Raw genomic sequence first — 23,885 nt, forward strand, 5'->3', positions numbered from 1 at the left:
TTGTGCCCCTCATCACATTAAAATTCTCCATTAATAAATTATTCTCTACCATCTTTGATATTAAAGTGATAGGAATACTTTCCACACCCTGCATAGTACTGGTTGATCTCATAAAGTTAACTAGAGAACCTGACATCATTTTTGTAATTTTACATACAGTGCATATGATGCTCGCTCTTTCCATCTCTCATAGCAGCAAGCCGATTCTGCCACTATCTGTAGCAGCACACCCGGGAGTGGAGAGGAAGAGTGTTTGAATTATAAATAACTAAAACTACAGTGTACAATTCTATTTACCTGTCAGTATTTGTTGATAGCATACCATTATAACTTGCTCAAAATTAACTACATAAAAATCTCTACAACAAAGCAAACCAAAACATTCCTTCAAAAACAAAAACAAAAAAGACATAAGTGCAAATACCTAAAATAGGCAACTAAAGCAACTGTTGTGACCTGTATACCTTTAAATAAGGACAAAGATTTTTCATAAATAAAAGAATGTTCTCTTTGCTCTTCAAACATTAGTAAGTATATAATGGTCAAACTTAAGTGCAGAAACAATTGTTTGGAGATCCAAGGTGCCAAGTTTCTTTTTTTTTTTTAAATATATATATTTAAAATGCATTAGTTTTTAGTACCTATGCAGGATGAAGTACTCCTGGGTCACACATAGGACCCCACCATTCCTTTCTAAATATATTTAAACAAGGTACGGAAATGGTTGCTGTATAATACAGGTATACCTTGTAATTATTTTGTAGACCAACATGATTTAAGGGTTATAGTGCAATCTTTATGTAGATGTAACATACAGTATAGATTTGTACACTTCACCACTGTAATTCTTCTGCTATTCCATACTTTAAACTTGTCCTTTTTTCATTTTAGCTGTTTTAACAGGAAACAACGTTGGCTTCTAGACAACCTGCATACATATAAATATCTACATTTAAGCTTTAAAATGAAAATAAATTATAAAAACAGACTCCTTTCCAATTTACAAAATTTTCCCTGTTCCTACATACTGTACAATACATTCAACAATCATCTCATTTTGAGATTTATGAAGAAAATACTGATGCTTTACACTAAAACCTAACTCACCCCCCTCTGCCTACTTCTAGTACCATTTGCAAATAAATATATTTAACACTGTAGTTAATTTCATTGTTTTGCAGCATACCAAAAAAATTAGTAGTGCAACTTTCTATCCTTCCTTTATACTCCTTTCCATTGTGTTTCTTTATATACTAGCAAAATGCTACATAAGCAAAAGCACGTTCAGTCATGTATGTTGCTCATTTGGAAACCAGTAAGAACCTATAAACCTACTCTATATTGAAAATGCACTAACAGATAAAAAGCAATGCAAGTTAAAAGAATAAATATGAAAAATAGACCTAAAAACTGTATGTTGTCAGTACTGCAATGTATTTTACCATTCTTTATCATATTTTAGGGTGTTACTTGTTTAATATTTAAGAAATTCATTGCAGAACTGTTTGTATTATCCCTTTGTAGAGAATATGAGAGCTTCACGTCTGTTCTTTGTCAGTCAAAAGAAGAAAGGAAGCTTTAAGGTAGCTTTAAGGTTTCCCTTGGCAGACTGTCTCAGAGTAAAGACTTAATTCACAAGTATTGTGCTGGAATCGCCTTCAACATTGTATCAGTTTCAATGGAAAGAGATGGCTGTCAGCTGCAGTGACCATCACAGTATCAGAGCCCTTGAAGTGCCGTTAGTAGCAGTGTATGTGCTCAGATATCTTCTTGCTTGTTCAGTCATGATAAGCTGGTCTTCTGTTTTTCCGTAAACAACTGCTTCCCATTCACAATTTGACTGCATAAAATAAAATTCAGTTAAAAAGATTCTTTTAACTAACTAAATACTTGAGCAATTTTCGTACAACCTTTCAGAGTAATAATAAATTATCAAAGTCTAGCAATACTGTATTTTACTGAAAAGGATTTAGTTCTACAATACAATACCTAAAACCTGTGACAAAGCTCCCTCTCCACCCCTTAATCCAGCTCCCCAGCAGTGCATCTGTGTTACGCTTTAAATTCTAACACACAAAATGAAAAATGCTCTTAAAAAGAGACTAGTTCAATAATTGATACATAAAAGGGAAGTTAATTAAGTCATCTTCTCTTTGGATATCTTCCCCTTTAAATGTGCTAGGTTCAACAGGCAGAAAAATACATTATTGACAGCTGTCTGGAGACACCAAGGAAGGCAAAATGGTTTGGCAGCTGAAAAAGAATGCTGTGAAGGACTTCACTGAACCAAAGTGGCAGCTGTGGAAAAACAGTCAGATGTTTTGGGAATATATTAGAAATGGCAAAGGAATTAGAAATAAAAATAATGAATGGAAGAATACTTGAGCCACTCCTGCTTCTTCCATGAAGCAAACCCTGCATGTTTACATGATTTATTGAATCTCAAGCTGATTTGTAGCAGCTCTAAATTGGACCTGACACTAGCAGATTGTAGCATAATGACAAATGCAAGGTTCTCTCCCTCCCACATTGAGCTAGATGCACAGAGAAAATTAGCCATTTGAGCTTTTCTATAAATTTAGCAGGAGTCGATTCATGGGAGGGACTTGTGGTTAGAGAGGCCACTAAACTGAGGGAATTCCTCAGGGGAAAGAGCAAAAAGAGAAAGATGGTTCAGTGAGAGTATTTGTGAGTATAGTATGACTAAGCTCCCCTTTTAAGTATTAAGGGCATAGTGCTGGGCCAGATGTATTCACCTTTGCTGCAATTCACAGCAGTTAATTCTTTTTCCGGAATATCACAATTAAATGAGGTTTGTTCTTTCTTCTCATAAGAAAGGATCAGAAAGTAATACTGTTGTCTCTGTATTTAAACACACATCATCATTAAAGCAATTAAGTGGGACACGGAAGATCAGGCTCCAGGTGGCCTGCCTTTTTTTTTTTTTTTCTTTCTTTTTTTTTAAATACAGAGCTGTAGAGATTCTGAGAAGACACAAAAACTTTATACATTAACTCCCTATGGCGCAAACTGCAACAAGTACCAAGTCAGGTCAAAGAGAATCTCTCCCTAAAACTGGTGGTCAAGACACATGCAGCAGAAAAACTAGGTTCCGCAGTTTCAACAGTATAGAAAATATACAGATTTACAAGAACAGGCATGTTAGAGGAAAAATTACTAAACAGAACCTGTGGATGAACTCTGCTTAATGAATCCCACTGGGCTTATTATGAAGTAAGCACCAGCAAAATTTGAGAAACTTAGGTGCTACAGAGGTTTTGTCTGCACCAAGTCAAGTTTTCTTACTGCTAGACTTGGGTACCCAAACCTGTTTTGTAGGTCTACCCTATCCTGATTGGTTTTCCTCACATTTAAATCTTAGAGGCCATTCACTGAAACATCATGGTGGTATTTATAGAACTTATCTATGAATAAACACTTCGTGGACAAATGACCAACTTACAAGAAATAAGGATCATGGAAACACTGACCGACACTAGATCACTGAATTGAACAATTCTAGACATTAGTACAAGACAGAAACCACAATAAAATTCTTTGTTAAGCTGCTAACAAAACTAACAGAATTCTTTGCATCCAGACCTGAAGAGCTTTCTCCATTTTGACATTTTTTGAAGCACATGCATTCAGTTTCTTCTTAATTACTGCATTTGCTTTGTTTGCTGGATTTGTATCCTGTTTTTCTGATGTCAGGTTACATCTGTTGTCATGTATTTCCAACAATGGTATCATTAATAAAGATGTGGTGTATGCATTTTCTGACTATTGACAAAAAAAGAGGGTAGGGAACAGGAATAACAATTAGTATTTAATTTTTTAAAAAAAAAAGGTCTTCAATTGCTGAGATCAAAGAAGCAAAAAAGTAAACAAAGCAAATACTATCAGAAAGACCTAGGAAAGAATATGAAAAGAAAAAAGTAATGAACAGTATATGAGGAACTAGCCTGGTCTATGCTGGGACTCATAGTCAATACTGAGCACAGTAAAACAAGTAGCTGCTAGCATGATTTAGGCATTACTGAGTAGAGAGTTTCTTTCATATAAAGCCACACTACAGCTAATTACATTTTGATAAGAACAAGACTTGATAAAGTGGTAACCACAGAACAGTTTTCAAGAAAAAAAGCTTGTAATTCACTTCTAGTACAATCCTTGTGAAAGTAAGCACAAAGAGACTGGAGTAAAAAAAATTAAGATTACATCAATATCAGGGGGAGGAACTGCTTTAAGAACTGAAATAAGCACTGGATTGATCATTCCAGAAGAGTTTTATAGGCTGATGTTTATGGAAATGAAAATAAATGAATCCAGCTTCACTATAGCAAAGCAGAAGGAAAGTATATGGCAATTTTAGAGAGTGAAATTAGATGAGAGTAACAGTGGCATATGTACTTGTTTGCTTACAAAAACACCCACTAAACTGCATTAAACTACCTGTACATATTTATTCTACCTCAGACCTTACTCCTAACTTACCGTCACATGGACACACAATTTCTACTTAAGGATTGGTGCATTTTTCATTTTTAAATCAGATATTACCACTATCTCTTGCTAAGAGGGAGTGTTCCTGTTGCACCAGCATCCCTTATTAAAATGGAGGAAAAGCATTTTTCTCCCAGTCCACTACCTTTAATATGCCACAACATCATAGTGTATCTTGGGTTTAGCTTTATAACCGGAACGCCAGTGATGCACAATATATCATGTCATAACAAGACATTACTAAGAGAACACCGGGCATTTTGTTTCTGTTTGGAATGGCTGCAGCAATGCTGCTCCTCACAAGACAGGGATGTTCTTGGGGAATTTCCACTAGGTGGCAGAGCACCTAACACCCAGCAGACAGACAACGAGGCTTGGCACAGAGTCTACTAAGCATTTAAGAAGGGAATTTAGAAAACCAGCTACAATAATCAGAAAGGGGTATGACTTAAGCACCTGTTCTTTTTAAGGACTTTGGCTCCTACCTCTTGAATATAGCTTTGTACCTGATCAAGAGTCACAGACATTTACTCTTTCAGAATTAAACACATACATACATTAATTTAAGAACTAGATTAGAATAAAGTTTTCCTACAAACTACAAGACTAAAGATTAATCTATTCAACCACTCAACTGGAAAAATATTGGGCTACATTTTAAAGGAATGAGGGACCAAAATGGCCCCATCTCTGAACTCTCAATGTCTTGCTTGTTGAGGCAGAAGCATTCAAATTCCTTCAGGCAGAGGATGCCCACAAACCTCATCTTCTATGTGCTTGGTATTTCTTAAAGTATTCCCCTATTACATGAAGCAGGAAAAGGAAAAACATGCTGCCTAATGTGCAATTAGGTATCTTCAGAACATGTCAGCTAGAGTGCCAAGCATGCAAAACACAGGGGCAAATGCCCTCTCCCCGGTGTATTACAGAGAGCGTCAGTGTGCCATATATGCTTAAGTTCATAGGTAACCAGTATGAAAGCAGCCTCACTATAACAGCAAATCTGCAAAGCATCCACATAACTTTACCAATCCTGCTCTGAAGGCCTGAAAGGAACAAGTACTTAAAGTAGTATGTCAAACTAAAGATGATTTTCACTTTCTAGATTTATGAATCTCGCCCCAATCCAAACACTTTTAGTTGATAAAGTGAAAGATACTCAGTTCTATATTAATATTGCTGCCAGTGATGCTCTTCAGTAGTTTAATACTTACCTGTACATCTAAACTATTATCTTCTGTAAAGAGCTGGGCACCAACCTCTTCCTTCTCCCATGGATCTAGGACCAGTGATTTTCTGACTTTTTTAGCAGAGTTGTGCTGCAATAAACATTTTGCAGAGAAAAATTGTAAATTTTTATTTAAAAGCAGTTATTTCCAATCTGAAATGATTATTGTAATGTTACCTCCTGCTTGCAGCTTTTATACACAGTGTCATCTTCCTCTTTGAGAAATATATCTGTTCCAGTTTCCTCTTTCAAAACTTCCCTAATGTCTTCCTCCAAGAAGGCAAGTGGTTGTGACTAAGTTAATTAAAATTGGAGGAGAAAATACAGGAAGTCTATTAGTTGCCAGTTTTTACCATATTCTACTTTCAGCTAATGTATGCCAGAAAAGAGATACTGCAAAATATAGCAACAGATAAAAGGATTTAAGCTATTGTAGTTAACAACTGCAGATGAAAATTTCAAGGCCATGCAGATTTTTTAATTCATTTTACTCCACATTATTTCTAGCCAGATAAAACATATACATGCATACAGTGCCTCAAAAAATGCAAAGTAGCATTGAAGATGACATGCAAACTACTTGTTTGCATCTATTAGCAATGGTTTTCCATAGACAAAAGGGATAATACTTCATATATAGTTATACTAAACACATAAACACATATATGTATATATATACACATGCATCCAAACATACTCAAAAATTGTGCTATAAAAGTATGACTGTTGTTGGGAAAGGAATTTATATCAATCTTAACACAAATCTTTGAATAAGACATTGATAGTCCTAAGTACAGTACAGAATTTCACAGAAGCCATACAGATGGCTCCTTTGTGTACCAACAGGAGAAGAATTCCCTTAAGCCCTCAAAATTTGATTTTGAACAGGAGGTTAATAGTGGACAGAAACAGGAATGCCAAACCACTCCATTTGCATAGTTAGAGACTGTGAATCTATAGGGTAACACAGATGGTGCCAAGCCCTGTGGCAAAGTCTGAGGTACCTTCTGTGTTCGCAGAAAAGAAGTAGTCAATATATATTGGCTGGAATTTTTTCAGAACTTGAAAAGCATATGTCTACTGAATTCCAAAAGTTATTATGCATTAGCATACCTTAGCTAGGCTAGGAAGAGAGCAAAAATTGAATTCATTTGGAACAAACAAACAAATAAAAAGTAACATTATCCATAGTCAACCAAAAAAAAGGTCTTCTGTGACAGACAGAAGAACCAGAGGAATCATGAATTGCTATATTAAGATTTTCATGTTTAGGATGAAGAAAATTGTACATTTCACTCAAGTAAGCCCCTAGGAAGGATAAAACACTTCCAAACATCTTCCCATAAAAGAATTCTCAGAATACTAGCATGCTGTGGTAAACATCTAGTTTCAGTTCTAGCACTGTAGAAGAACCAAAACTAGAAAACAACTCAGCTCTTACATCGTTCAGAGGATTCAAAGATAGTGCAATTTTTCAAGTCAAATGTGAAAGTTGCTACAAATTACGAAGTTGTCACATTCATCTGCACCAGTTTGCTCTTACTAGATCATCCAGCTGGAGGACCCACACCCATTCACTCACTCTCACTTACAATTTCTCTTTTGAAAAAACAGAATTCTACCTTGTAAGAGGTACAGTGTTAGCAAGGCTACACAAGTTTAAAACAACTCACAAATGCAGAACCAATGCATTTAAGATTACTACGGATCAAATGAATATATGTACCAAACACGATTCAAAAAGACAATGCCTCCATACTACACTGAAGGATACTAGTCTAACATACAATATCTGAAAAATACCTTCTAGCTGTTCTCCAGTATAAGATGGAATGTCACTGAAACAACAGCATTGTTAGAAAATGCTTTCTGAGACCATGCTGAGGCCTATAATAGCTCAAAAACAAGAGGGCATTTAGACAAAGAAGAAAATAAACAATGTCATCACATACCGTAAGTTTGAGGGGACCATACTTTTTTTCCTGAGCAGCCAAAGCATTTTTAAAAGGAGTTGGCGTCCTTGGTGTTGAACCCAAAAGGGATCTTCTGATTGTGGGAGTTCTAAAACTATTCAAGCATAGAAAAGTGTTCATACATGCATTTTAATATTTTACTTTATCAACAGTAATGTAATAAAATGAGTCTAAGAAAAATTTTAAAATACCTTAATTTACACAACAGATATCACTACCATGAATCTGAAAGTATTAAGATCACCATAACATTACCCCAGGTATATTAAACTTTAATTGGATTTTGTTCAGTATTTTTAAAAATAAAACATTTTAACTGAGTACAAGTCACTTTCTGTTAAGTTAAAAACAGGAAGCCAATTTGTTTGTACACAAGTACTTAGGTGTCAGGGGTTTTAAAACTCATCCACAGTATGCATACAGGTAGATTAATTTCTCAATGTTTAGAAAAACTTGCTTTTATTTGAGCAACACCACTAGATGTTTAATGTAATAACCCTACCCCACATTTTCTTTTTGATCTTTTGGTGTCATTTCCTTGTGTAGAGGAGTCGTAATAAGAACTTTCTGCCCACAGATTGGAGTCGATGTAAATGCAGGATTTTCAAGGTTAAATTGTTCATTTCCAGAGCAAGTGTTGAAAAACTAAGTGCAAGAGGAAAAAAAAAAAAAAAACACAAAACCTAAGCAACCTTAAAGGACAACACTTCACCACTGTGCTGAGCAGTAAAAAAAAATTACAGGAATATAGCTGATGGGCTTTTACTGACAAACCCCAATAAACTATTTTTGACTTGTACTCCATGCCATTTGTGATATTTACTGCTGAAACCTTGATTTTCTCCTTAAAATCCCTACTGCTTAATTAGGTCACAGAGACAATAGGTCTCTATCAACAATTATTTGCATGAGAAAGTGTGAGCTGAGACACAAGTCGCTGCTGCCCCGCTGCCCCCCCCGCCCCGTGAGTCTTCAAAATAAAGGAAATAGGTTATTTAACAATTTCTTTTTAATATATCTACTCTTATGCAGATGTTTTAAGACATTTTTGGACATATCTGTTTAGGCTACAGTGTATGACTAGGGAAGAAAGTACTTGTAATTTATAATCCAACCACTGCAGTCTTCATAGTTTAGCCATATTTAAAAATAAACTCACCTGTGATGGAGAAAATGGTAGTGTTTTCACTGGTGTATGCTTTAGTGCAACATTGATGGCATCGTTACACAAGCCATCATTCAGTTCATTAACTGGTGATTGCCCAACACGCAATCTCTTTTTCTTTCTTAGGATAGTAGGCGGAGTGCTGAATTTACTTAAGTTCGGGGTTGCTGGAAAAACTGCTTCTTCCTCGCCACTGATGCTACTGTGTTTTTTGCCATCAAGCACAACGCTGACATTATACTGACACTCAGAAGCCCCTTCATTGTGTTGAATCCGCATTAGTTTTACTGGAGCTGGCTTGACAGGAGATGCAACAGCCTCTGAAAGCTCAAAACTGGTGACATCACTCCATGCTACAGGATCCTATGAGGCAAGATGCAAAACACTCAAACACTAGCAGGCTTATCCAAGATTATTTTGCAATGTCCAAGCCAATCTAACAGCTCTCTACCTCCAAAAGCCATATACTGAATTATTCTCCCTGTATCTTCCACATAATCCTAAAACACTGAACATTTTAAAAAACAATTCTTTTAAAACAGGCAATAAAAGAAATTCCTCAATATGCGTGAAACTACAGACAAGTATAGCATAAGGTAATTTCAAGAGTATTTTATACATATTGCAGAAGTTGATGCTCCTAAATAAACATGTTTTTAGAATAAATACAGACTTACAGATTCAATAAGCTCTAGTGTCTCTGCAAATTCTGGAATGGTTTGTAGAGACGATAACATTGTATTTGCTTCCACGGCCAAATACTTAGGGGGTGAATTCTGCTGAACAGATGTGCCGTGGGTCTCATCCATGCTGTAGAACTCACTTGTTTGTTCCCCAAGGCTATTTAGTGTATTAGACACACAATCTTCTGTGACAAAACTTCCAGACCAACAAGGTAAATTTCCAGCTTGCTAAAAAGTATGAAGAAACATGTTAATCCCATTCAACTTAGAAGTTGAAAAGAGTCTATTAAGTGACCACAGGGAGGAAAAAAATAAGGTAGTATGTGGAAAGACTAAGCATAACTATTAATTTTTGCTTTTTCAAACACTAATTATCTGCATTAATGCAGTTAGTCTTCTCCTTACATTAACACACTCAACATTCTCAGATTGTGTGAGATTTTTATCTTACCTCTCATTCATATCTTACACACGCTTATAACTTAGATAATTATGGGTTGCATTGGAAGCCATCTCTGATGCAAGTTTCCTGTGTTCCTGAACATCAGTATATTACGAAGTCATCTTCACTACAGAACACAGGTACATTTTAAGATTAGAAACTGTTTCTAGAATGTGAATACTTCTTGTTTGATCTGATTTTTTTTAAACACAGATTCTGCATTGAGAACTTACTTAACTTCTAAATGGTTATCCCATTTTAGTACACTGCTTAGTATTCAAGAAACAGATTTTAATTTTCACTGGAAATCTAGAAGCAAAGCAGATTCCACTAGATGAGCAGAATGTCACACTGTTTCAAGAGAATGCGAGGAATAGCTCCACCACATAAAACTGGAAGTTCACCTGTAATCTAAATTAGTGATCAATACAGTTAGGTGTCTGATGTTGTTCACAGCCCTCTGTTCCTGAGGAAGTAAGTGACTGTCATCTGCAAGTTTCCCCCATTCCACTGAAGTACACGTAAATTTTGTACCGTGCAAATCTATACACTGTTTATCGTGTCCAGCTGTGGATATTAAGTATTGCAAGCACTCACACAGAAGTTTGATAAAAATATAATCTACAAGACATTTTGAAATCAAATAGGGCAAAAGTATGTATTTTTCAGCTTTCTCTGTTGAACAGATGATCAACATTGCTGATCTATAATACTGAAAAGCAGTGATATCAACAAATGTTCTACCTCTTGAAAAGGACTAAAATCCTGGGTCTTAGGAACAATTGCCAAATTGCAGATCATATTTCTGCTGTTTTCACAGTTTAGAAAACTGCATTAAAAATTATTTGCCTCAATTCTAATATATAGACTTTGTTTCACAACCAACAGCCATAGGTTTGATTTTAGAACGAGGAGTGAAAAAACACCACACAAACCAAACATCCATTACTAAACTGTTGAGGATTAATCTTAGTAAAGTATATTCAAATATTTACAGAAATTTACAGTCCTTACAGAAGACACTCGTTTTCTTCTGATTTCATTCTCTGCTGACATAAGTAGCAATTCGAGTTCCTTTATTTTCTTTTCTTTATCAGGATCATCATCAATAAATGACTGCTGAAAAATTTAAGAAAGAAGCCATTACTATTTTCCACCTCCACCACAGTAAAGATTCTACATTATAACACAGCTACATTTTTAACAGAAATCCACACATAGCAGGAACAGAGCTGTTCAAGCTGTATCATATTTTGTAATACAGTAGTCACTTGCAAGCAAAACAACTCCAGCAATTACCAGGAGGTGGATCTGATGTTAAAGTGGTATACAAGCTAGTATTTTAACAGGTTTTTAATATGGCCTGTAAACGCTCAGTATGCTATAGCACTTTTTAACCAAAAGTCACTCAGCTCTATCTTCAACAGAAGCAACAACATTGGCACCTTGGTAGATGTGTTTATGTTTTCATGTGCTTTCTAGAATTTTGAGTTATTTATCCTCACTAAGTGGGCAAGAAAGTGTTTCAAATCAGCATTTGCTGACAGAGTATCTACACAAGCAATCCTATCACTACTGTCAGAAAATTAACTAACTGGTTTGGGATGGTTGGTTTGTTTTTAACCTCCTTAAAACTTTCTATTATTGTTATAAATATAGGTAAGTGAAGATATATGCCATGACTTTCAAAACGAGTTATACTCCCCAGTTTAGGAAGGACTTAAAGGAGCAGAAAGTATCTTATACTTTTCTGTATAGGGCAATCCAGAGTGTCAAATGACATAAAAGGCTTTGTTATGATTTGTATTCTTATACTGAGATCAGGGAAAAAAATGCAACATGAAATAGATGACCTGCACAGGGAAAATTGAGGTTAGGTACAGAGTTCTGCAGAACGCCTCTAACACATCTATTATTTCCCATGTCAAAATAATTTTTTTTACTCATTTCAAATTCACAGAAATTCTTCAAGGAAGTCGTATTTGCAAACCATCCCATCTGTAACACATGAGGAATTTCAGATATAGTTTAAGTGAACCCAAAGGAGAAAAAGGAGATAAATATATCCAAGTACTTTTTTGTTTTAAAGTTGCTCAATACTTCAGTATTTAGAATGCTGCAAAAGAGCATCTTCAACTGACTGACAGAAGTTTATCAGTCAGGAAAAACTAAAAGCTATTGAGAAAAAAAAAGCACGGCCATAAGTGTAAGTCACAGGAAGTTATTTGAATGGAGTCTTTCAGATAGGGTTATATTTACTACATATATAAAGTAGTAAAATCTTGTCTTTATATCTCTAGGTAATACTAACAGGTCATAATTTTAATGTAAAGATTTAACTAGCAATGTTTTAAGCCATACTTCTGTCAGAAATAAGCACAACCGTCGTGTTTCTGAGATGTAGAAAGGCAACTCCTTTTTTTCCTACCTAGAACTACCAATTAAGCTAGCAAGCCTACTCACAGAGGAACACTTCCATAAATTTAGGTGAATGACAAAGACTTAAAGACATTCTGAAGTTACAGGTTTTTAAACTCTTCATTTTACAGCCTAATACACAATACATTCTCTTCATTTACAATGCCCATTAACAATTTACCTGAACTAAATTGGAAGAGGCTGAAGCATGTTCTAGACAGCTGCCTTCTGGTGAGGCATACTGGTATGCTGGAATCTAAAAAGACATACAGAATTTTACAAACGCTAAAGAAAAGGAGGCTATAAAATTATCTCTAGTTTATTGTACATCAATTATTTATTATGGTTTACAAATCCTAAGTTACCATAATATCACAAAAATACTGAACAGATATTCATTCTTTCAGATTTGTTTCTCACTCCAAACCAAATAAATTATTTGAAACTTGGAAATACTAATTATTCTGGATTTTGAACTTACATGTGTCTGAACAGGTATGTAAAATTGATTCTGAGTGTGCAAGTGTTCCATGGTCAGACAAGGTTGGGGCTGAAGTTTGGATGAACTAGTTCTTTCAGACTTTATAACATCTTGCAAATATCCTTCCTGCTCCACCTTTCTTCGCATTGTTGAATTCCAGTGATTTTTAATTGAATTATCAGTCCTAAAATGAAAGTGTACAACAGTGACTGGTTTCCATACCTCAAAGTTTAATATATGGCATAATTTACAGGGTTTATACAGTAGGTTAATCCAAAGCCATAAATCCAGAAAGCTCCAGCAGCTTGGACTGAAAGTTCTGTTATGAGTGGGATTTTGGCACAATCACTAGAAAGCTACGCTTTTCAAAACGTCCTTCTACTAAACTTCAAGTCTGCAGGAAATTAAAATTAGCAAAAGAGAAAGCTTCTGTTCTGGCGATCATCATGGGTGAGAACCTTTTTTCTTGGATATTTGGAACAACCATGCGTTCTCTGTCACTACATTATTTACCCTCTGTTACAAATTTGCAGAACACGAAGCTAAGGCAACCACCCTCTGTCCCACAGCATTACTGTGGCTAGTGTTTGCCACTGGAACACATCTTTTCTAAAAAAATTACAGCCTGCACTCGCAGCTCTGAGTTTTATGTGCAGCTTCAGGGAAGAACATCCCACTACCTCTTGGTGCCATTGATCTTGTATGGGGAAAACAGGTATGGCAGAAGACCAGTACCCATTATCACTCCCCTTGGAAAGAAAACGCCTGGAGTTTGGCAAGCAGGCTGAAATCACTTTTAACACTAGACAAGCGTTAAGACAAGAGTACAGTATGATTGCACTACAGTCTAAAACACTAGCAATATTATTACTAGCCTTAGAGAGGGATACACAAAATTAAAAATGCTTTAAGCCCCATTCTTCATTTAGGCTCAACTGTAAGAAGTATTCCTCTTCTCCATCCCACTAGTATTAGCCTCTACTAATCTTCTAGGCCTGGGAACCAACCTTTAGCCAAGATAGTGTCATCTTGGATTTATTTGCAACAAATAAGTTAGTGAATTAGGAATGCTTCTGTCCTTAGAAACTCATCTTCTCTCCCTGAAATTCTATTAAGATGTAATCCATTCCCTTCCCATTCCCCCAAAGGACTTCCTGTGATTCATGGACTGTGTACTTAATCAAAACGTAAAGTTTTGAAACACACAGTTTAAGGAAGAAATTACTGTAAGGGTGGTGAGGCACTGGAACAAGTTGCCCAGAGAAGCCATGGATGCCTCCCCACCCCCCCGAAATGTTCAAAGCCAGATTGGACAAGCTTTAAGCAACCTGGTCTAGTGGAAGGTGTCCCTGCCCATGGCAGAAGGGTTGGAACTAGATGATCTTTAAGGTCCTCTCCAACCCAAACCATTCTGATTCTATGATCTCTAAGGACTCATTCTCCCAACGTAACAAGTGCTGAAATTCCTTAGGCACAGCTAGACAGTCACCTCCTGAACACACAGACTGAATTCAGAGAGGGACAGCTTAACATTGAGTTTCAATTAACAGTACAAGGTAAAAAATTTATTTCAAACTCTTTATACACTAAAATTTTGTTTTCTACAAGCATGTAAGTTGGCAAACACACTTGAAACAAAGATGAGGAGAACAACGCGTACAATTCATTCTTAACTTAGAGACTACATAGTAACCAAGTAGCTTTGCAATGCATGACTGCTAAGCCTAGAGTTTTGAAGGTTACTAAGATTTTCTTTTTCAAGTGGAAGTGTTCCACAAAAAATAAATTAAAAAAAATAATTTCTGGTCTTAAACCAAAGAGAAAGTCACCCCCAAATGCATATTAATGAAGGCACTTTGATATCAAGTCATAGGATGTTAAGGCATTCTTCCACTATTACTTGCAGTTACTCTCTTCAGCTCTACTGCAGTTTTTTCTAAGTGATCAGGAAGATTTTTGAAGGAACCTGCAGAGTGTCAGAGGTTTTTTTATTGGTTTTATGGCTTTATAAGAATACATAATCAAATGCAAAAGATCTTTAAAAAGTCAGTATCTATCAAGATAAAGATGTTGTGACGTAAATTTCAACAGATGCTCTCTGACTAACAAATACATTGGAAAGAGTTGTACAATGACTGCTTCCCATATTCCAATATTTAACACAAATAGAGTTGAAAAGCACCTTCCAGGAAGTAGTTTTGCTATTTCAGCCCATCGGTTTCCCAAACGCTTGTGAGCTTCATAGATTATTCTGTCCTCTTCTTCTGTCCATGAAGACTTTTTTACCTCAGGATTGAGATGGTTATGCCATCTCTCTCTGCACTGCTTGCCTATTCTTCCTTTCAGGTGTTTTGCAATTAGAGACCAGCGCTTTGGACCATACTTCTGAACTAATTCAATAACCTGGAACACAGACAAAAGCATGTTGTAATTCCAAGACCTAACATTCCTAATCAAAGACTGAGAACACTGATAAGATGACATTTTAGAAAAGGATTATCAGTCAACTTGGTAAGATACTAGGCCTAAGGATGCAAACAGTGCCTTGGGGTTTTAAAAATTATTTTTCAAGAAATCAAAAAATTGCTTATTAACTCCAAATTCACTGTGTTTAGAATGTAAGTATATACTGATGAAAACATTCATTTGGAAGTTTCCTTTCTGTCACCCATTGCATAAGCTGACATTAGGAAAGACCAAAAAAAAGCTGGTAAGGATGCTTGGTCTGACTTTTTTCAACAACATATATACGAAAAAACCCCCACACTTCTACTCCTGACCTCCATGCCATTTCTACGTGTTTTTACACAGTAGAACCTTTTTCTTAAAAGACTGATGAGAACTGCAAAAAAATAGATAAGGAAGACCATATTCATAAGTTGACAAATACTAGTTTTAAACATCTTAAAACAGTTTTAAACAGTGGGAATAAGCAATTGATGTGAAATACCATATGTGAAAGCTATATATGCACCTCCCTACAGGGCAGTCTAGGTTTTGCAGGCAAAAAGCTGCAGTGTGGATTACCAGGGGTGGAGAAAAGGAGTCTAAAACACCACTGCTATCTTCTTTAACAGTAGAGTATGAAATAATTTCCCTTATTTCCAACCCCTTTAAGTCTGGTGAGTTTGAGGAACAAAAGATGTAAATGAGACCTTCGATCTTTAGTGCTGTAAAGAGATCTCTACTTGGTAAGCTAGAGTAGTTCAGCTAGCAATCTGAGAAAAGGGGAATGAAACACTTGAGCAGACCAGACATTCCATCTACTTAAGAACAGCTGCATTTTTTTTTTTCTTCTCACACAGTATAATGTAATGTAATGTAATTATCTATGTCACAAGATGCATCAGCCATCATCTTTGTGGGGATGAAACCTAAGAAAAAGTACACAATCTTAGCAGTCATATGCCAATTTTATTACAGTAAAAGAGTACAGTATCAATTAATTTTTATTACCCTCTGATCTTCTTCTTTAGTCCAGGGACCTTTAATCAGTTCTGGGTTTAGTACCTTCTGCCATCGATGCTGGCACTGAAAATCTGAACGATTCTGAAAGAGTTTTAGAAGACCAGTGTAGCTGTTAAACTCTTGAATACATAAAACTAAATATTAGCTAGCCAGAATTATTAGCTTATTTCAAATTATAACTTATTCAGACCTTTGTTCTAAGTAGAATAGTTAAATTCTCCCTTATTATTTCTTCTTCCATTGCTTATAAAAACTCCTCTCCAGAAAAAACAGCCTTGCATAGGGCTCTAATTACTTCAATGTTCTTACTTGATAATCAAATTCAGAACTTACTCTTCTTTAAAGAAAAACTTAGAATTATTTCTGTCCTCATTACTCCACACCTTCTCTGAACTTTATGTGATTGACATGCTTTTGACATTATCTATAACCTATATAAGGAAAGAAATTTTTAAAGGAAATATTTTTGCTTTCAAATAAAAGAATAAACTTTTTTCCAAGTCTCAAATATATTCTCAGCTCTTTACTACAGTGTTAAGGAAAACAGATTTATATCAAGTTTAGCTAGCACATACTAATTAAACAACATTGCTTTTTCTGCTCAGGACAGATGGTGCTTTTCTGTAGCTTCACTAAGGATCTTTTGAAATATTGTTCCCAGTTATGAAAGAGAAGCTTTCACTTAGCCTCCTAAAAACTGTCTGGAGGAAAGTTTGGGACTCTCAACATTGGTCCAGTCCTTAGCAAAATGCAGATAAGAGCCTGTCCCAGCACAGCATACTAGCACGCCTTTTATAACACTGGGACGCAACGATTTACTCTGTTCAGAACAAACTGCTGGATAGCAAGTACCAATTTCAAGGTTTTGCTGGGCTTGTCTACCAAGTAAAGGTCTTACCACACTAAGATGAAGTTAAATAAGAAGCAGTCTTCAAAGACCAGAAGAAACACCCAAAACACTGTTACATCTAAAATTATATTGATCACAGTACCTTCAAGTTAATTATAAGTAGACACTGGATGATTAAAAGCACACTAGAGTTTGTTATAAAACATCCTTGTTTCCTGGTGGAGATAAGCTGTAAAGACAGACTCAATATAGAACAGCTGTTCCCATTTCTGATGAAAGAAAAATTTTGAAATTGTGGCCTTTTAGTGTTTTTACCTTCCAGACATTTCTGAAACCAAGACATATCTGGGAGAGAAGAGTAAAACAAATGATGGGATGAAACCATAAAATCATTTCAGGTCTGCCTTAGCTGCAATAAATTGAAAGAGAATACAAGCTGTGCTACCTCTCTTGAGAGCCACCTTTAAGCCATCTTTGCGTTTTCAGGCGGACTAGAGGGAAGGTTTACTTGTGTCCAGCCCAACAGTGAAGTAGGGTTTGAAAACATGGCAGTTTAAATGCCTTTACATGGTAGAACTCAAGATACACTTGGTTTTCCCAGCAAAAGGCCATCAGTAACAACGTAAGTGCTAATTATACCAGCCTCTATTATTTGGCTTTGAAATTTGAACAGTGCAATAGGTTACCCAGAGAGGCTGTGGCATCTCCATCCACGGAGATATTCAAAACCCAACTGGACGCTGTCCTGGGCAGCCTGCTCCAGCTGACCTTGTTTGAGCAGGGGGCTCAGACTAGATGATCTTGAGAGGTTCCTTCCAACATCAACAATTCTGCAACGGGCAACCTGATCCTTCATACATGTTTCCCATGATAACTGAGGAGCCTTTTTTCAACCTCACTTGGGCCCAGCTGAACAACAGCTTTCTGTCTCTAAAAGCATTTGTTTTCAGCTGGAGAACTTTTTATTAAACTGTTAGATCTGTTAAATGCAACTCCATACTACACCTGCAGATCAGTATCACCAAACACTGTATTTTTAAACAGTTTAATGTAAAAGCTTTTTGATAATATCTCTCCTCTGCCATTCACTCATTTCACTGTATTTTGGAAGGGGATAATGTATATATAAGGAATAGTGATTTGCTTATGCACTCCTTAAGTTTGGAAGCTTTGAGTTCATTCCCTGATATCTGTACTTTGCCACCTGAGAAAAAAAGAAAAATCAGAAGCACCACAGTTGTATAAATATGATGAGAACAATGAAAAGTTACAGCTGTTCAGCATTTAGAATTCAAGTCTATTTTTACCTAGTTACACAGGAATTTCATGTAACCACATCATCCCACTCAATACTATAAAAGCCACAAGGGCAGGGGGATGTAATTTTTTTATTTCTAGCATTTGAATATTCAATACCACTTCTAGGTAGTGATTTCAGCCTTAGATTCTAGCCATGTTTTTATAGTAGGTATTTTCTAACATTTAATCATAAGGGAAACAAACATCATCGATTCCAGTTGTAGGTATTTTCTACCAGTGCAACTCACACAGCTGAGGAGTCATCTAATGTCTGAGCCAACAGCTCCTTTAAATCATTTCACCTGACCATTGGAACAGAACAAGAAATTTTAGGTGTCAGTAGGAAGCTTCCAAGAAACCCACTACAGTTCTATTTGTAGCAACTGAAGATACTGGGTGGAAAGATTTACTTACGGTAGGGAAGGAGGTATCACTGTAAAAAACCCAAAACACAGCAAAAAGCCCCAAACGCCAAAACAACAAAAAGAACCAAACCTACACCAATCCATCCCCCTTTTCCTAAGGTGTTTAAGAAATTGATCCTGTTCCTTTCAAGCAATTTTTCAGATGCAACCCACTCTAAGTGCTTCAGAAGCAACTTGCAAACTGTAGATGTAACCACAAGTGACACAACCAATAGGAAGCTGGAATATATTCCAGAATTGAAACAAATAGCAAGCGTGGACAGAAGGCGCTAATTATTTTTGATTATTTCAGACCATCACTTGACCCCCAGCCTGAGCTGCTAAGATTCTCCAAGGTCCAAGCTAGATCTCAAGTCCAATTTACAAACATCCTTTACAATATTTTTTGTTATATGTTTCCGATTTCTATTTCACCTCATTTCCAAACTAGACATATGACCGAAGTAAATAAATACCAGACGGGAACTTAACTGAAACAGAGATTCAACTTACTTGTAGATGACTAGCAATGAAAGCCCAATCATCTGTACCATTTTGTTCCACCAACTTCTTTAGCCTTTCGTCCTGTTAAGACATAACCTCAACCAATAAATGTTATGTGCTATCCCAATACAATACTGAATAATAACATATTTCATGTGTTACTAATATCATATAGGAATGAAACTAAAGCCAAAAAAAATATTACCTCATCACGTGTCCATTTCACCCTGTTACATATCTTCTTCAAACCTTTTTGCTGTGGTACTTCATAGTCATGATCCACATATTGAAGGTCATCATCTTCCTCACTGCAGAGTACAACAGAAGAGTGAAAAAGATAGAGAGTTTAAAATAACTCTGAATGACTTATTTTTTCTACTTGTAGCTTTTTTCCAATCTGTACATACTGTTCTAAAATGACATACGAAATTTGCATGAACATAAGATCTACCTCCAGCAGTGACCTATATTCACCATGTCAAAAGACCAGAATTAATTTTAATTTCAAGGCCACACACTGGGATATAGACAGATAATTCATTCCAAGTCAAGACTTAAATTTGAAGCGAAAGCTATTGTTTAAGATCATGTTTTTGCAACGCATTTCTGAACCTTTATTTTACACAAATAGGCTTATATGAAAGTGGTTTGCTAGTCCACAAAATACATTCATGTTCCACCTCCGTAACTCAAACAACAAACACAACAAGGGTGCCAAATAATTTAGCGTCAGCTTGAGATTTTAAGTGGGCTCCTGCCTTGAATAAAAGCGTTGCCTCACCGTTACAGGCATTAGATACAAATCTCTGAAGACAGAAATACGCCAGCAGTAAGTAACTACCGTATCAGTGCTGACCCTGTAAGTTCAGAGTCAGAGGGGCAGGAAGCCAGGCAACCTCTGTGACTCCATGTAGATCACACTCCATCTACTGGAGAAATGCATGCTTCACAGCCTTGATAAACAAAGCCTTACAAACGAGCAGCACAGGGAAATGTTTCATGGAAATATCACTTAAACTTGTGTGTCAGTGACTCATGTTAGACAGCGTAAATTCAAACATATGTGGAAACCTAGGCCTAACAACAAGATGAGCCGTTCCTCTGCATTAGTTATAGCACAGACACAAAGAAGGGACTCCCATCCAAATACACAGCTTTAATTAAAAACAGTTTCACACTGCAGTCTTAATTTTTCTCCATTTTATTATCAGCATAAAGCATGATATAAATGTCAAATTCATGTTCAAAACTAAATTTATTAGTTCTGCTGAGCCTTGAAAATTACTTCCATTTTTCAACCAAAGGTCAAAAAAAATCCTTTCCCAGTAATGGAATTAAGTTGTGCTGGTGTCCTAAGATCTGATTAGACAGCAGATCTCTACGTTACTTTCCAGAACATGCAATTCACCCTCACAGCATGCTGATCAACTATTTAAATATATTTGATATTTTCCATTAAGTATATTCTCTGTGGCTAACAGAAATACATGGTCATTCAAGAGCACTACTTACTTGAAAGCATTACTACAGGATAGTATGTATCCAACTCTTGCAGACCCCACGCATTTAACATTGCTCCTACATCCCACACCACATCTGGATTTGCCCTACTTGCCTTCATGGCACAGTAGAAATAGTTAGCAACACGTAAACATATCAAAACTTTGTGGAGCCAGTGAAATACAAAGCAGTATGATTGTCTAAAGGTCAACAGCAAGTTCTTCACAGTACTTACCAAAAATAAGCTGCAAACACAATGACTGTAAGAGTTTTGCATTAAGTGGCTTAGGACTTAAGAAAACAGGATTTAAACTCACAGGTAACTAAGAGTTTTCTCTTCCCCCTCCCACCTCCTTTTTCTTGTCATCTCTTTTCCACAGGTTCGACAAACTTCAAGAGTATATCTCAATATTATAAGGAGCATATCTTGGTATTATAATCCTATTTCATACCAGGCAAACCATACAGTTTACTTATAACCAGAATTTGGCCTTGTCGTTAAGCCCTTTGTCAACACAATCTCCTCACCCACCGCACAGCAAACTAGTTCAAGAACAGAGTTTTCAGTTATGTGAAAAGTTGTGGGGATTTTAAAAAACCAGGAAGGGCTCCACATACATGGCAGTGACGCTGGCAAGAGCACAGGTACTAGACAACATGGGGTCCCCGCTGGCAGCAGCGGTTAAGAACCTGCACCTGGAGTCCTCTGGCATGTCCCACAGCCAAACGGGCACGGCCACCGGCCACCTCCATGCACTTCACGGCTGCGAGGGCCAGCTGAGCAGGCACTAACCTCTCTCGCACCTTGATTCCATGTGAATAACCGTTTAGTCTTCAGTCTTGTTTAGACTAGTACACCAGTTTATAAATTAAATATACATGAGTGGTTGGGACTACTAACTTAAGTTTTCAATTAAAAATATTTTTGAAACACTTAGGGTTGTTATAGTTCATTTGACAACTCTTTTGCAGTTATGAAACTGTGCTAAAATACTGCACAGAAGTGGAACATGGCCACCAAATAAGCAATCTGGAACAATAAAGTAAGCATTTTAATGAGTTCTGGGCTAGCTGTCTTTGCAATTCTGGGTTGAGAACCATTAAAGGAAAAAAATTAAGCTTCCAAGAGCCAAGAGCAGTTTAACAAAATTAAACTTAATTCCATTTGATGCAAAACAAATATACTTTCTCCTTACTCCACACCTAGATTAACAATCTCGAAATCACCTTTATGTAAACTCATAACTACAGTGATTCAGTTTTGGAGATACCATCACCACACACTGACACAGTATTCCTCCAGGGCTACTGATCTCTAACCAAACGTTCCTCTGCTATCCACAACCAGTTGTATTCTCAATTATGACATCAAAGCACTCCATAGCCGTGAGAGATAATAGAAGCTAAAGCTTTGCAAAGATTAAACTACTGTTTGCAATACCACAAATGAAAGTCTCTTAAACTACAAAATACAGATTAGGAGTAACACGAAACATTCTCTCTCTGAGCTGATTCTTGCAGACAGCCGAGTACAGACAGCTCTAGCAGTTAGTCTCTGCAAGCAAAGCCCCTTAATGAATCTTTGTTCCTTACACAACGAGAGACCCAAAGCATTGCTTTCTTGTTTTAGTTGCAGTTTTGCAGAAAAAGAGTATTAATTTATGAACTCTTTTGACATCAGAGGAAAAAAGCAGAAGCAGTTTTAGTATCTGTAACTTTGAAATCAACCCCAATTCCATGAGAAGTATGCAGTCAGGTAAAACCCAGATGCCATAGGTAACTCACAGATTAGCATTACCGACTGAGCATTCTTCCCTTTCTCAATCCTAATCCTTCTTTATCACTTTTCAGAAAGTGATTTTCTATTAATGGCAATAACTATAGCAATAAAACAGTTCTCCAAGACCCACCTTCTGAATACAGAGTACAGACACACCCATTTTCATATCAATAAAACAAAAGATGTATCAAAACCATCTGGGGCTGCTGCTGAAGCTCTTGAGGAAAACATGCTCTCTCAGGAAGATTTTGGGCTAGATTATGACATCCTCAATCACAGAATATACCAAATCAGAGAAAGTAGGTGCACTTAAAATACTGGAAGAATCAGCAGGCCTGAATATAAACTGAACAGCCCCAAACCTTACATCAAGGCTGTGCCAAAGCCACTCAGGAGAAAAGCAAGAAGTATTACTGCAGCAGAAGGAAAGTAACCAGCAGGAAAAGCTACTACGGAGACACCGTGGTCGTTACTGACAGGCTCAGTGACCACAGAAAAGAAAAGCGAGGGAGTTGCCTAGGTAAGCTACAGCAGAGATGAACGCAGCCGCTAAGCGAGAGGGGAGATTTATACCCGAGAGCTGGTGCTCGGAAGCCAGAGGGGCGGCAGATACCTGTGCGGGCGCCGGGCGAAGGAGGAATCGGGGGGCGGAGGGAGAGAGGAAGGTGGGCAGTGACACCCGAGGCCGGGGAGGTGGAAGGAGGCCGAGAGCAGCGCCAGCACAGCTCGGCGCGGGGGGGTGAGGGGCGGCAGGGCTGGGCCGGGGCGGGGCGGCACGGCGGCGGCGGCACCTGGCAGGGATCCCGGGGCGCGGGGGGGGTACCTGGGCGCGGGGCGGCGTGGAAGGCAGCGACAGTCCGGGAGGGGGTGGGGGGCAGAAGGCGCAGAGACCCCCGCGCCGGCCCCGGAGCCACACTCACCTGCGCGGTCTCTTCGCCATTCTCGGGGCGCACCATAGGGGGGGCCGCCACGGCAGCGGGGCGCGGCGCGGAGCCCCCCGAGCCCCCGCCCGGGCTCCTTCTCTCACAGCCGGGCGGCGCGGCAGGGCGGGCGGGGGACGGAGAGGGGCACCGGCGGCTCAGGAAGGCTTGAGGCGGGCAGGGTTCCTTCGAGGGCCCCCTCCTCCCCGCAGAGCTTCGCGGTATGCACAGCGTCCCGGCGGCCGCCCTTAGCCCAGGCCCGGC

At 37.6% G+C, this 23,885-nt stretch overlaps 1 protein-coding gene across 2 annotated transcripts; it reads right to left on the minus strand.

The window, feature by feature from the left end:
* Positions 1-890: 890 nt before the first annotated feature.
* MYBL1 (MYB proto-oncogene like 1) lies at positions 891-23,803 on the minus strand. 2 transcript variants are annotated; one of them, XM_074882350.1, is made up of 16 exons: positions 23,622-23,803; positions 19,627-19,729; positions 19,431-19,502; positions 16,353-16,445; positions 15,079-15,299; positions 12,897-13,080; positions 12,597-12,671; positions 11,012-11,116; positions 9,550-9,783; positions 8,867-9,235; positions 8,210-8,352; positions 7,687-7,801; positions 5,912-6,028; positions 5,721-5,825; positions 3,604-3,783; positions 891-1,840 (listed from the first exon to the last, which is right to left on the minus strand). In XM_074882350.1, exons 1-16 carry the CDS (start codon positions 23,639-23,641, stop codon positions 1,712-1,714), a joined length of 2,265 nt encoding a protein of 754 aa, XP_074738451.1. In that variant the 5' UTR covers positions 23,642-23,803; the 3' UTR covers positions 891-1,711. The 2 variants fall into 2 exon arrangements, with proteins under 2 accessions (XP_074738451.1, XP_074738458.1); XM_074882357.1 differs by lacking the exon at positions 3,604-3,783.
* Positions 23,804-23,885: the final 82 nt, after the last annotated feature.

The sequence above is a fragment of the Strix uralensis genome, chromosome 1 (genome assembly GCF_047716275.1).
Source record: "Strix uralensis isolate ZFMK-TIS-50842 chromosome 1, bStrUra1, whole genome shotgun sequence".
NCBI classification, from domain to species: domain Eukaryota; kingdom Metazoa; phylum Chordata; class Aves; order Strigiformes; family Strigidae; genus Strix; species Strix uralensis.

Excerpts from the sequence above, each read along its gene's own strand:
- MYBL1 (XM_074882350.1), bottom strand. The coding sequence starts at position 23,641 with ATGGCGAAGAGACCGCGCAG. Across the intron at positions 8,353-8,866 it reads TACCATTTTCTCCATCACAG|TTTTTCAACACTTGCTCTGG; the intron begins GTGAGTTTATTT and ends TCTTGCACTTAG. Across the intron at positions 5,826-5,911 it reads ATAAAAGCTGCAAGCAGGAG|CACAACTCTGCTAAAAAAGT; the intron begins GTAACATTACAA and ends TGTTTATTGCAG.